The 14,470-nt window shown below is 45.4% G+C and overlaps 1 protein-coding gene across 3 annotated transcripts in view; it reads left to right on the top strand.

The window, feature by feature from the left end:
• Positions 1–7,510, top strand: part of ITGA9 (integrin subunit alpha 9) — a 362,228-nt gene extending 354,718 nt beyond the window's left edge. For all 3 annotated transcript variants that reach the window (XM_021666559.2, XM_064360142.1, XM_064360141.1), the window contains one exon: positions 2,863–7,510. In XM_021666559.2, coding sequence (XP_021522234.2) covers positions 2,863–2,961 — 99 coding nt within the window. In that variant the 3' untranslated portion in view covers positions 2,962–7,510. The remainder of the gene's footprint in view (positions 1–2,862) is intronic.
• The last annotated feature ends 6,960 nt before the right edge of the window (positions 7,511–14,470 follow it).

The following is a 14,470-nucleotide window of genomic DNA, read 5'->3' as shown; positions in this document are numbered from 1 at the left end:
AGCATCACTTAATATCAAGAGTTCGAGACCAGCCTGGCCAACAAGATGAAACTCTGTCTCTACTAAAGATACAAAAATTAGCTGGGCAGGGTGGTGGCATGTGCCTGCAGTCCCAGCTACTTGGGAGGCTGAGGGAGGAGAATCACTTGAACCCAGGAGGCAGAAGTTGCAGTGAGCCCAGATCGCAGCATTGCACTCCAGCCTGGGCGACAGAGTGAGATTCTGTCTCAAAAAAAAAGAAAAAGGTGAAAAGTCCAGTTCAACAAGACACACTGACTGGTGCTCTTTAATCTAGAGCCCTGTCAACTGATAATGTCATCAAGTCAGAAAAAAAAATCGAGTCTGTCTCAGTTAACTTATGCTATATGACAAACCACCCCAGTATTCAGTGGCTTAAAAGTGATATCCATCTGTGCGGGTCACAGTTCTGTGGGTTGGCAATTTGGACTGAGCTCAACAGGGCAGGTCTTCAATCTTAGTGAGACTTACATGTGCATCTGCAGGCAGCTGGGAGTTGGCTAGTGCGGGAGGGCTTCAAAAAAAAGTAGTCTCTTAGCAGACTAGACACAGGCATTTGTATGGCAACGGGCAGGGTTCTGAGAAAGTAATTGGAAGTGTACAAGGTCCCTTGCGGACTAAGTGTGTAACAGGCACAGCGTCTCCTCCCTCTCATCCTGTTGTCAAAGCCAGTTGAGCAGAGATTCAAGGCTGGGAAAATATTCATGGGAGGAGCTGGAGAGTCACATGGTAAAGGGTGGGGACACACCAGGGATGAGGGTGTGTGGGCATCTTTGCAGTTTATCACTGGTACCAGGGACAGGTGAGACACTGAGTGCTGGGGATTGAAAGCACAAAGCCTGCCTTCAGGGAGTCCTGAGACAAATGCAGGGGATGATAAGGGGAAGACTGTTAAGTTCTGCTTGGTAGTGCCACGGGAGGCAAATGTGACTTCTCTGGAATTACGCCTGAGTGACCTGGTATTACTGACACATTACAACATCAGCAGCCAAAGGTATATGCTAGAGAATCTTATTTTCCTGTCATGGCCAGCCACAGATTTGTGATTCCATTCTCCCTCACGGCATGTGACCAGCCACGTCTGGTCATGTTTTCTTGGCCAACCACGTTGTTATCACGAAAGGATGACATCTCGAGCAGTAGCTTCCTAGGTTTCCATGCAGGCTTGGTCTGTTTTCCTGGCCTTCTGTGGGTGTGCTGTGGGGATGACAACTATGACTTTTTCTTAATTATCCGGAAGATTCTGGCCAAGCACCTTTGCCACACCTCTTGCAGAGGGGAGAAGGTGGAAGAGGTTTAAGGGGAGAAAAGTCTATGTGCGGGGTGTCAGAACGTGGCATTCTGATGAATGTGGTCTTATGCTGGGAAGAAACCTCCAGGACCGAAATCACCAGGAACTCAATGTCTGTTTACAAAACTGGCCTTGAGGATTGACGCTAACAATGCAAGACTCCTGCCAGCTGTTCTGAGAACGCTTCTGTTCTTTCCCAGTCATTCAAACTGCACCACCTTATCGACTCCACTCACAGCGCATGCTCAGGATCTCCTGGGCAACGTGGGTGAAGATACCCGTGGCTCTCTTGACAGTTCTCAGCTTTAGCCAATAAGCCTCCTTTAGGGAGGTAGAAAGATAGTGGCAACAGGCAGTTCCTGAGTTCCGCCTGCCTTCCCCTCTTTGGGGGAGCTTCTGACCATCAGGGTGGCTCACAGTGAAGAAGCCTGAGGACAAATACACAGACAACAAAGACATTCGAGGCGCCCGTGACAGCTGGGTTTGCTTCACGCGTTGTGCAGGGTTTGTCTTACATATGCGTGCACTGTTGGCAGCAGACTGCAGAGAATCTTTCCAGATACGACTTGGGGATTGCAAGCTGATGATGCCATGGCACCACAAACCTGCAGTGTGCGGGCCTGCCGGCAGCAGGTCAAACATGTGTCTCTGTTTGAATTCCTCTATTCCAAGGGGTTAAAGCAAGGACTTGAGGGCAAGTTGTTTATTTGGAAGGTGATCTCAGGAAGAGCTGTTGGAGAGCAGGGAAGGAGGCAGTGAAAGGTGTGTCATCAAGCTGGTTCCCTCTGTGGGCAAGCTCCACGGGGAAGCTGGTAGAACATAGACCTCAGGGTTATCCCACCCGAGGAGAGAGGGAGCCGGGGTACTGTACACCCGATACGGTCAGCCATGTGTAAGGCAGATGCAGACAGGGACATCTGACCTAATAAACAGAGCCCACCAGTGCCAGGGAGCCGAGGACAAGAGATGCCAAGCCTCTCCAAGCATGGGAGCAAAGGTAAGCTTTGAGCTACAAACGTTGCTTCACTGTTTGGTGGTGAGGACTGTGAGAACAACTAGAAACTTGTCTTACCGTATGTGAAGAGTTGTAACACCAAATGCAGCATCAGAGGGCAGGGTCTTTTCATAACTGAGCTAGAGGAAATTGCCATCCTGGGTCAGGATGAAATGCCTGTTCTAGGTGAGAACGTGCTGCTGACTGTGGTGCACAGACAGCACAAATTCCACGGGGTTGAGAGAAAGACGTAAATGACAGCAAGGTAGAATGCAGACCTGAAGATGCTTTAAGCAGCCTTTCATGTGAGAGCGGTATTTATGAAATTATTCCACAGATGGCTAAGAGCTCTCAAGATAATAGGTTTATCAAAAGCCAAGTAAGCTTGGGAAATGTCACATCCCTGGGTTTTTCTAGCCAGTGTTTAATCTGAGGGGTCCTCTGAGCCTGCCTAGCCTTGTAAGCACAGGTCACAGCTACCCAGGGCAAGCGGTCTTGGGGTCACAGTGGCCGATTCTTCAGCACTTCTAACTCAGCTTCTCCTCTTTCTGCCTTCCAGATGGGCTTCTTCCGCCGAAGGTACAAAGAAATTATCGAAGCTGAGAAGAACCGGAAAGAGAATGAAGACAGTTGGGACTGGGTCCAGAAAAACCAGTGAGCTGCCACACCAGTCACATGACCTGATCACCAGCCTGTCACCCTTGATCTTTGTATCTTCCATATTTGGAAGAAAAAAATCTTCTCCAGATTTTTCGGAGGCCCCACTGATGCTGTTCTCGCCTTCATCCTAACAAACGCAGCTGCCAGCCTGAGGTAGCCACTTCGGCCAGGTCACATGACCGGGGCCAGCACCACTCCCTTTAAAGATGAACTCCGAACTTTGGAGAGCGAGCTGCAGAGCCGAGCAGTATTTATGGATGCAACACGCATGGCCAACCCTCAGGGGAAAACTGTTACCTAAAGTATTTTTATAAATATAAGCCTTTTATACTGATTATGTCTTTATATTTGTATCGATGTTTTATTATTTCTATTAAATAGTTATATAATTCACTCAAGCACTGATATCTGGCCTGAAATCTTGGAAGTGCATGTCAATGAATACAAATTTTAAAGGATGAAAATCTTACTGTACTTTGGAACTTGCTGTTTAAAAAGACTTACAGATGAAATAAGTTGAAGAAACCTCACGTAACGAATCCACCAGGCTGGCGGTGGTGCGTCTAAACTGTGGATGTGGCAGGCCCCTAAGACATTCTCATCTTGATTGCCTCAATCAGGTGTGGAGTCGTGTGCTAACATGTGCTAAAGGACTGTAAGTGCTTTTTCATGTGTACTTTTCATTGGAAGATTCCCAACAAGAATTTGGATGGAAAACCTGATCCCTAGCAAGAAGTCTGCTCTGTATCACCTTTATACAGCAGACATGTCACCCTCCTTCTAACAGATGATGGATGAAAGCTTGGAGCAATGCCACGTGGTCATCTGGTAAACCTCAGAATGACATCTCATCCTGGACGTCATGCATCAGAGTTCACACACCACAAGGACTAAATCATTGTCCCCCAAGCAAAGAATTGGGTCTGAATGCTGTGAGGCATTGCCTTTTCATGGGGATTCTCATTCAGAGATCTCCACTTCCCGTACCACCCTGGCTGTCCAGCTAGTAGTGATTGCAGATTCCTTCCCGGAGAGGACCATTTAACCGTTTTTTAAAAAATGTCTTAGGTTGGGTTTCCAAGAAGTTGGCCCTGAAACAAGGATTTGTGTACAAGTAACTTATTAAGGAAGTATTCCTGGGAGATACCAGTAAGGGAATGGGGGAAGCAGGACAAGGAAGGAGAGAAAGCCAGGCAAAGGTGTATCATTCCAGGGAGAGCTCCATGGACTGTAGCTTCAGCCTGATCAGGGGAGCTCCGGAGGGAAATTAGGTCTCAGAGGTGTCCCAACCTGAAGCAAGGGGCTGGCCGCGCCCAGGGGAGATGTACACGTCCTCTTCTCAGTTCCTGCTGGCATAATGGCTCCAGTAGCTCAGGGCAGTCCTCTAAAGGAAAACCACAGGTGCATCCCCAACCAGGGGAGACACAGGGAAATGGCACAAAGGGATCTGAGCGGAGCACTGCCCCTCCCCGTCCCCGTATGAGTGAGTGCTGGGTTACGGCCTTCGGTATCCAAGCTCTCTGTTTGACAGTAGATATGTTGTCAGATGCACCATGCTGCCCACTTCTGAGTGCAGTGTGATTTTCTGAAAGGGCAGTGAGATGATGGAGGTAGCATGCTCAGCACTGACCTGGCCCATAGTGATCACTCAGTAACTGGTAGCAGCTATGGCTGCTGCTCCTACTGATGGATAACCATCTAATAAGACAGAAAAGCATCTAATAAGAGCAGGGTCTAACAGAGTCCTAATGGCTTATTACAGCCTGCCAAAGCGCCAGCTGCATACACATGGCATCCAGTGGGGATGAAACAATATATTAGACCAAGGATCTTTTTTATAGCACCTTGTTTACTGGAAGCTAACATGTTGGGAGTCTGTGAACATTGTTGAAAAGACACCAAACTCAATTCTGGAAGACAGAGTTTTAATACACATACTTGGCTAGTACAAACATATCTAAAGTTTTGGCAAAATTGTGAAGGGTGAGGGGCGGGTACTAAGCTGGCTTGGAGCAGGAGTGTCTTCTGGTTTCTTATGATGCAGCTGACTCTGCTGCAGGGAGGTAGCCCCATGCTTCCCTTCCTGGTGAACATGGGAATAGACCAAAAACCAAGGGTCAAATGGCATGAACTAAGCTGATCCTAGAAGTCGGGGTGTTGCACCTAACTGTGGGATGGAGGCACAGAGGTAGCTACAGCGGGCAGGACGAGGCCGAGAAACCAGCTCTCAGAGTTCACTTATGAGTTTTATCAAAAGCAATAGGAAAAGCAGGCTTGGATGGGCTTTAGTCCCTTATTAGCAGCCGTTTGTGAGGCCCCTGCTGTGTGCCAGGTGCTGTACTAGGTGCTGGAGGTGCCCCAGAGAAAACTTCAGGCACGTTTTGCCTCAGGGTGGCAAAATGCCGTGGCATGTGAAATGTGGACTTTTTTAACGGGACGCTATTTGCAGCCTCTTTGACGGACTCTTGTTCATAATGCCCTGTTTTCTTTAAGGAAACATTTAGGAGTCTTAGGTGATATTCCCGAACAACACTATCAACAGCTTTGGCCGCATGCACTTATAGCAACTAACTTGGCTCCTGCAAGGGGTGTAGGTGTGTGGGTGACAGTGCAGAAGGGTGACTCGCCCATGTTCTGCCGGCCAGCGAAGCCCCGCTGGAGAAGGGTGGACTCCTGTGGGCAGTCTCAGAGCTGGGACCTGTTTGCTTCTGCTTGATTCTGCATGGGTGGACCCACATGAGGAGTTGTATACCCAGGAAGTCACTAAGACTATAAATGCAGGTGTTAAGAAAACCAGACTTGGCATCACCACGAACAGATACTGAAAGCCTCTCCAGGAACCCGTCTGGGGAAGGATGATGCCTCTGCTGGTGTGATCATGCTGAGTAGCCTCCCCAGCCCTGTGAGTGCAGGTCATACCTACCCAGGGGCAGGCTGCCATGGGGTCACAGTGGCTGATTCTTCAGCACTTCTAACGTGGCTTCTCCTCTTTCTTTCTGCTGGGGAGTTACCCATTTTGCACAGTGATAGAGAAGTCAAGCGTATTGTTAGCGCGCTGTCAACTTGGGCAGTTCACAAGCGCCTTCCCAGTTCAGAAGCCCTCTGTATGCTCTCAGGGGAAGCAGATGGGGGGGATTGCCACATCTGTGTGAACATCCTGCAGTATGTTCTACTTTCTCCCCTTCCTGCTTCTGTGGTTTCGTGGAATCCTATAAGATACTCTCCTGGGCAACATTATTTCAGTTGCTTCAGCTTGTAGTTGCATATTCAATGTGGTTTTAACCAACTGTTCAGAGAACTGAAATGCTTTTTAAATATGAAAAAGGATCTTTGTAAAAGTTGAGTAAAATAGTGCCCCTTTTTAAATGTTTGCTTATGCTCAGTTTACACAGGACTCAGGAGAGTTTGGAACATCCCCCAAGTGAGCCTTAGACCTGTCACAAAGGAGAGGCCACAAAGTGTAGAAACAAGGGGACACCAGCAGGAGGGGCGGGAACCGCTGCTTGACGGCAGCTGACAGGCATCCATCCCGCATCACTCCGCGCTGACGTTTCCTCAGGCAGTTCTTGAGGAAACCTGTCAGCATCGTGGGTACTCAGAGCTGTGGCAGACTTTGCAGAAGATCCAGTAGGAAGTCCTCCTTCACCAAACCGTGTAGCTGCTGCCCTTGAGCCAAAGGCAACAAGATTTAAAACAAAAACCCGGCAGCACTCCTGGGAGCATCCTGTTTTCCATGTGGAAGTAGAGCAGATCCCCAAGCCCCCGGCGTGCTGTATGCTACCTGTTGAACCATGCATGGTGGCTCTTTGAAAGGTTATTTGTGACTTTTATTTTGGGGTAAGGCATTATGGCCGGGTGCCTGCAGTTTCATCTGGGTTACGTGTGAAACGTACATCTGGTGAACTGTGTGCTTGGCTCAAACTTCTCAAAATTTAGAGGTGCTGGAAAGGATTGTCACTTGGAGCCTTTAGTAGACAAAAGGCAGAAAGCGAGCATCGTTTCAGAAATGCTTTAGTATGCACATTTTTAGTTGATATTTTGATATATAGAGTAATAGTACATACAGTGAAGGATATTTTCTGAAACAAAGAACGACTGAAGGGAGAATACAGAGCCAGTAGGGCCAAAATGAAACTTCTAGGATGTCTTCTGAATTTTCAGCACGTGGGGGGATAAATGAACAAATTTCCCAACATGGTGCAGTGCTCTATAGCACAATGATCTAGATTTCAGACTGTGTTAAGGTTTTGTGTGTGGGTTTTTTTTTTAATTCTGATATGCACGGTGTGATTGGCAGAGTGAGTTTAAAAGCTTTACGAGTGATTAATTGCATGGCAGGCACCCACGCTATCTGCACTTCCAGAACGTTACTGAGGCATCCACGTGCATTTCCATTGAGGAATTTTGGTGGGCAGGGGGAGGGTGTACTGCCTCACGACGTCACGTGTATTAAAGTCTAAGCAGTCACTTCTAATTCACTTGCACTGTTTGGGAAATATGTCAGGTTTACAAAAACATGTTTGGAATTAAAAAATGGCTGCAAACGATTGAGGAGTTCAGTCTGTAATTTATTTGTTAATAAGAACTTCTTAAAGTGTTGAAGGTAGGGTTTCAGTGTAATACAACATGAGCTTTAAAGCGCACATCAAGGTCCATCTAATTCACGCGGACAACCCACCTGATGTGGCTGAACTGTCCACAGTCCTTGGTTCCTACACCAGAGGCACAATCTTCTCTCTGCATCAACCCCCTGACGCCCCTCCCACCCCCCAACCCAGGGCTACACCTAGGCTCTTGATCTTGTGACAAATGTGCCGAAATTAAATGGCATAGATTCCTTATTGTCAGTAGGTGACTACTTTCACATGCGTCTACCAGTTACTAAGCATTTTTCCCAAAGCATTTTAATAGCATTCTTACACATTTATAAATCTTGTATTCTCTTAGGTTTTCACTCTCTTCATCTGTCTATTAATAGTCATGTCCTTGTTCCTATTCCACATGCTGTTCATTTGTGTGTGTGTGACTTTTTTCCGTAGACGAGACTGTTGCCAGAAAGGGGCCCCAATCTAGACACCAAGAGCAAGTTTTGGATCTTGGGCAACAAAGAATTCAAGGCTAGTCCATACACTGAAAGCAAGTTTATTAAGAAAGTAAAGGAATAAAAGAGTGTCTATTCCATAGACAGAGCAGGACCGGGGCTACTGGTTGCCCATTTTTATTGTTACTTCTTGATTATATGCTAAACAAGGGGTGGATCATGCGTGAATTTTCTGGGAAAGGAGTGGACAAATTCCGGGAAGCTAGGGTTCCTCCCTTTTCTAGATTATATAGGGTAACTTCCTGACGCTGCCATGGCTCTGCAAACTGTCTGCCACTGGTGGGAGTGTCTTTTAGCTGCTAGTGCATTATAATTAGCATATAATGAGCAGCGAGGACAACCAGAGGTTACTCTCATAGCCCTTGGTTTTGGGAGGTTTGGGCTGGCTTCTTTATCACGGCCTGTTTTATCAACAAGGTCTTTATGACCTGCATCTTGTGTGGACCTCCTATCTCATCCTGTGACTTAGAATGCCTGACCTCCTAGGAATGCAGCCCAGTAGGTCTCAGCCTATTTTACCCAGCCCCTATTCCAGATGGAGTTACTGTGGTTCAAACGCCTCTGACAAGACCAATAAAGATCTATGTATTTTCTTGGTCTTTTTCAAGAGTAAGCCTTTGGCTATACCAATCAAGTCTACTGGTTTTTGCTTCTATTTCATTAAGTACTTAACTGCTTTTAGATTTATTACAATTTCTTCTACCACCTTGATGGTTAAAATGCATACACGTAGACACCACACAGTATAAAAGAGGTATGAAAACATACTCACCGAGGGGTTAAGAACGATTGTCTTTAGGTAGGTAAGATTGTCAGTGTTTTTGCCTTATTTTGTTTTTATTTGCCTGAATATTCATTTCTACAGTGAGCATGTATTTTTTAACAATGAAACATATGCAAATTACTTACAAATAAAATGTTATCTGGGAGAGTATAAATTGCTAAGCCAAAAGAGATGCCAAATCGTAGGTCTCGAAAGAGATCTCTTGCAGCAAAGAGCATTGATGAGCCTGACACTTCCTACAATGAGCCAGTGAATAAGTTCAAGCGTTTTAATTACAGTGCTTCCTGGCTTAACAAACCTGCCACCATTACTAATGCTAATTAAGTAGGTTTCTCTGAGGTTGCCCGACCTGTTTTCCTAAGCCAGGAAATGGACTTCACAAACTCAAAAGATACAAATTTAAGAGGAAGAAAAATCACTAACTAGTAAAGTTCACTTCCTGTTCAATCAGGACTTTTACAGCCCCCCAGATCACCTCCCATCCTTAAAGTCTGTCTGGTTATCAGGTTACTGTTTAGTAACAGAATTAATGTAAGTGCTTACTTAGAGCTCAGGCCGCACAATCAGACTGACTGGCAGCTATCCATCAGCAAAGCCACCTGTCCCTAAGATTATGTCCATTCACTCTGTGTATACCGTATCTAGCCTGACCAAAAAAAAAAAGACTTACAATAGCTTATTTAACATGTCACAGTCTCAAGTTAGTCACCAGTCACCGTCTTTCAATGTATTTTAATTTTCTGTTTTAACCACGTAAGTCATTGTTTTTACCGTTTTCTTTAATGAATGCTAGTCTAGATTTGCCCCTCTATTTGCCACCTTCTTGGTTCTTAATTGCTTCTTGCATCTCAGATATTTTCTCCTGGGATCATTTTCCTTGTGCCTAGTACATCCTTCAGAATTTCCTTTAGTGAGAATCTGCTGACGGCAAATGTTTCCATTTTGTGTTATCTGAAGCTGTCTTTAATTGCCCATATTCTTGACTCTTTGCCGGTACAGAATTCTAGATCAGCAGTTATTTTCTCTCAGTGAATGAATATAACATTTCATTTTCTTCTGTTCCTGTTGTGACTACAAAGAAGTCAGCAGTCAGCCCATCTGTCACTCATTTAGCGGGGTCCTGTCTTTTAGGTTTCTGTGAAGTTTCCCTCTTTGTTTTTGTGTGCTGTACTTTTCCTCTGAAGGAAATATGACATTTATTCGTACCTTTTCTGCTTGTAATTTGCTGTACGTCTGTGGTTTGATGCCTTTCATCAGTTCTCTTCATCTCTTTAAATCTTATCTCTGCTCCATTCTCTTTCCTCTCATTCTAGCCTTCTTGCTTCTTGGTGTAGACCGTCACCAGCACTGCCTACTCCTGTGATCCGCTCTGCACCGCGGCAGCCTTCCTCACAGTTGTCCTTGTCCCTCCAGGAGTTCTAGTACCACTCCTGTTTCCATCTCATCGCCTCTCTGTGCAGCATTCTGGACTATCTCCTGTGACCTATTTCTGTATTCACTATCTTTTCAACTGGGTCAAACCTGCTTTTAGACTTGTTCATTAAGATTTGTGTTTCAAGTATTGTATCTTATATCCGAAGGTTCTTTTTAGTTTTTCCTGAAATATGATGGGCAATTCTCTGTATTTTCTTGTTTGTTACATATAATTTCAAGTTTATTTCTTTAAACTTAAAAGTCATAGTTTCCATTGTCTGGTAAGTGTCTGGTAAGTGCAGTGAAGTTTCTGTGGGTCTGTTCTGCTTTCCAGGATTTTTCCCCTGATGAGTGTCACTCGGTGCTTGGTTTCCTTGTGCAACTAGTGGTTTGTTGGTTTGTTTATTGTTCGCTGCTTATTTTCCTTGGAAAATTATTAGTGGGAATTCTTTGAGGCCCAGGATGAAATATGTTCCTAAAGAGAGCCTTTGTTTTCGCCGCTGTCAGGCACCTGTCCGGGGCCATACCTTGAGGTTTTATGGACCACCCAAATAACAGGAATTTGAACAACGCAGCATGTGAAGGCCAGCTTGTGGTTGCCGCTTCTCCACAATGGTATTTCCATCGCCTCCACTGTCCCTCCTGTGATCCGCTCTGCACCACGGCAACTTTCCTCAAAGTTTTCCTTGGTCCTCCAGGAGCACTAGTAGGAATAGTGTTTCTCCACGTGCTTGAATCTTACGTTGAAGTTGTAGCCCCTGAAGACCCTGCTTTATGGGTCCCTGAACCCTTTGAGGCCATGAAAACCAAACTTGAATTTTGTACAGCTTGCCACATGCTTGGGACTAAAATGCCTGAAGCCTTCCACTTATGTCTCTGCCTTGCAAACTTCATTCTGATTTTGGCGTGGTAATTTTATACTTTTGCTATCTTTTTGATGCATTTAAGAATATGTCCTTTGGCCAGGCGCGGTGGCTCATGCCTGTAATCCCAGCGTTTTGGGATGCCGAGGCGGGCAGCTCACAAGGTCAAGAGATTGAGACCATCCTGGCCAACATGGTGAAACCCTGTCTCTACTAAAAATATAAAAAATTAGCTGTGCATGGTGGCACACGCCTGTAGTCCCAGCTACTCAGGAAGCCGAAGCAAGAGAATCACTTGAACCCGGGAGGCAGAGGTTGCAGTGAGCTGAGATCGCACCACTGCACTCCAGCCTGGTGACAGAGTGAGACTCTGTCTCAAAAAAAAAAAGTTGTTTAAAATATTTTATTCTTCATTGTTAGTGTTTTGTTGTGGTGGCTGTTGGGAGAATCGGTCTACCTTTCTTCCCGTATCAGAAGTCTAGATACCTGCTTTGCACGTCGAGTTTCCTCCTTTCTTTCTCTCTCTCTCTCTCTCTGTCTCTCTCTGTCTCTCTCTCTCTGTCTCTCTTTCTCTCTCTCTTTCTCTCTATCTCTCTCTCTGTATAACATTTTTATTATAAAACTTTTCAAGCATACAGAAAAGTTGAAAGAATCATGCAATGAACAGCTATATATTCACCATCTAGATTCTGTCATTAAAATTGTACTGCATTTGGTTTATCACATCTACCTAGCCAGGCCAGGCACAGTGGCTCACACCTGTAATTCCAGCACTTTGGGAGGCCGAGGTCGGCAGATCACCTGAAGTCAGGTGTTTGAGACCAGCCTGATCAACGTGGAGAAATCCCGTCTCTACTAAAAATACCAAAATTAGCCAGGCATGGTGGTGGGCACCTGTAATCCTAGCTACTTGGGAGGCTGAGGCAGGAGAATTGCTTGAACCCAGGAGGTGGAGGCTACAGTGAGCTGTGATCACTCCACTGTACTACAGCCTGAGTCACAGAGCAAGACTCTGTCTAAAATAGATATGTGTATATATACATACATATATATACTCACATACATATATATATTCACATATCTGTCCATTCGTGTCTCATTTTTATGCATTTTTGAAGTTATGAGTACATTTTCACTTGAATGTCAGTTGATTTTGCATGTTAGTTCAGTTATATTTTTCATATACGTAAGTTCTATTTGATCCCTTTATAATATCAACTTGGGCAGTTTTTACATAGTTTTGAGGTAGGAGGTGGGACTCTGGAGGCAGGGCACAGACACAAGGCCAAATTGAGGAGTAGCTACAACAAGTCCAGGGTGGATGCATTTTCCATACGACAAACCCACCAGTGTGCCACGTCAGCTTACCATTACCACGGCAAAACTCAGGAGTTACCATCCCTGTCCATGGCAACGACCTGATGACCCAGAAGTTACAACTCTCATCCTAGAAATTTCTGCATAAACCACCCTTTGATTTGCATGTAATTAAAAGTGAGTATAAATACGAGTGCAGACCTGCCTCTGCGCTGCTGTCTGGGCACACTGCCTGTGGGGTAGCCCCGGTGTACCGGGAGCTGTGCCTCTGCACTGCTGTCTGGGCACACTGCCTGTGGGGTAGCCCGGGTGTACTGGGAGCTGTGCCTCTGCGCTGCTGTCTGGGCACACTGCCTGTGGGGTAGCCCGGGTGTACCGGGAGCTGTGCCTCTGCGCTGCTGTCTGGGCACACTGCCTGTGGGGTAGCCCCGGTGTACTGAGAGCTGTGCCTCTGCGCTGCTGTCTGGGCACACTGCCTGTGGGGTAGCCCGGGTGTACCGGGAGCTGTGCCTCTGCTCTGCTGTACGCTGCCGCTTCTATCATAGTTGCTGTCAAACACCATCAGGGCCCCGAGGGACAGGCAATTGGCAGGGAGGAGCCCTGGTCAGTGGTGAGATAATCCCTAAGACCACCACCCATTCATGTCCCAGAACCTCACTTAAGAAACTCCAGGAAAACGTGCTCACCAGGGACCTCTGAAGCAGCTGGACACGGGAATAATGCAGTTGCATGTAATCATGATCAGGGCCAAGTAGGAGAGCTCAGGAATGTTTAGTTGGGTGATTCTGGCTAGACTATCGATGCTTGGGTATTGTAAGATTATGGCTGCCTGTGCTTTCATAACAGCAAGGGCTGACCCATATCTAGAATCTGAATCTTGGGATTGTCACCTATTCTGGAGCTCACTCACTATGGGACTTTTTCTTCAGCATCCCTGAAATTGCATTCCTCTGGCCTCTGCTTTAACATTCCATTAGATGGAGCATTCACCACACTTCCCCACCTCGCTGGTCAGCACCTGCACCTTGGCACCCCCTCCCTCTCCCTAACCCTCCCAACAAACCACCCGTCCCGAGTGTTTGTCCCTGCTTTTTTTAAAAAAAATCAATGTATGTTTCAATGACAATTCAAAGTATATAAAGTGAGCTGCTATATAACCTACAAAATTTCTCTTCTCTGGATAAGGAAATCTCCAGTTCCTGAAACTATTCTTCATGACAGTTTCCATATCCTACATAAAGAATAAAATAGCTGTCACCCTGTAATGAAAGCTCAACTTTCCCTCCTTGCCTTGAGCTGCCAGTATAGAGCTAAACTCAGTAACTAGCATCTTTATCCATCTTTTATAGGCAGCCTCGATATCCCATTGATTCATATCAAAGGTGTGGGCAACTGCTGGGTATTTTTTTGATTTCCTACTATTTAAAAAAAAATCTTCCCATGCCACTTGTTTTAATTCTGAGCAATGTTTCAGGAAAGTACAGACAATATTATAACAAATGCTTGGGAACCTGTCACCACTTGGTTATGTGTGCTTCAAGTATTTTGTTGGGTTTTTCAAAGCTTTTCTTGAAAATAATTATAGACTCATAGGTAGCTGAAAAATAATACAAAGAAGTCCCATGTACCCTTCACCCAGCTTCCCCCAATGGTAATGTCTAGCACAACTGTAATACAATATCAAAAAAGTAAAATTGATATACTCTACAGACTTCATTCATACATGGCATGTGGTCTATATTTTTATGCAATTTGATCACATGTGTACATTCCCAGAACCACTACCAGAATCAAGATTTAATCACCACAAAGGCACTCCCCCACCCTTTGACAAGCATTAATCTATTCTTCATCTCTATAATTTTAGATATAGAGAATATTACATAAATAGGATTACAGAGTATATAGTCTTTTTTCTTTTCATTTGTAGATTCTAGTCAGATGTATTTTCTTTCTTTCTTTTTTTTTTTGAGAGACAGAGTCTTGCTCTGTCACCCAAACTGGAGTGCAGTGGCACAATCTGGGCTTA

Source organism: Aotus nancymaae, unplaced genomic scaffold, assembly GCF_030222135.1.
Source record: "Aotus nancymaae isolate 86718 unplaced genomic scaffold, 86718_ANA_hifiasm-v0.15.2.pri h1tg000038l, whole genome shotgun sequence".
NCBI classification, from domain to species: Eukaryota; Metazoa; Chordata; class Mammalia; order Primates; family Aotidae; genus Aotus; species Aotus nancymaae.
Note: the sequence above shows the minus strand (reverse complement) of the source record. Positions and strands in the feature narration are given on the sequence as shown.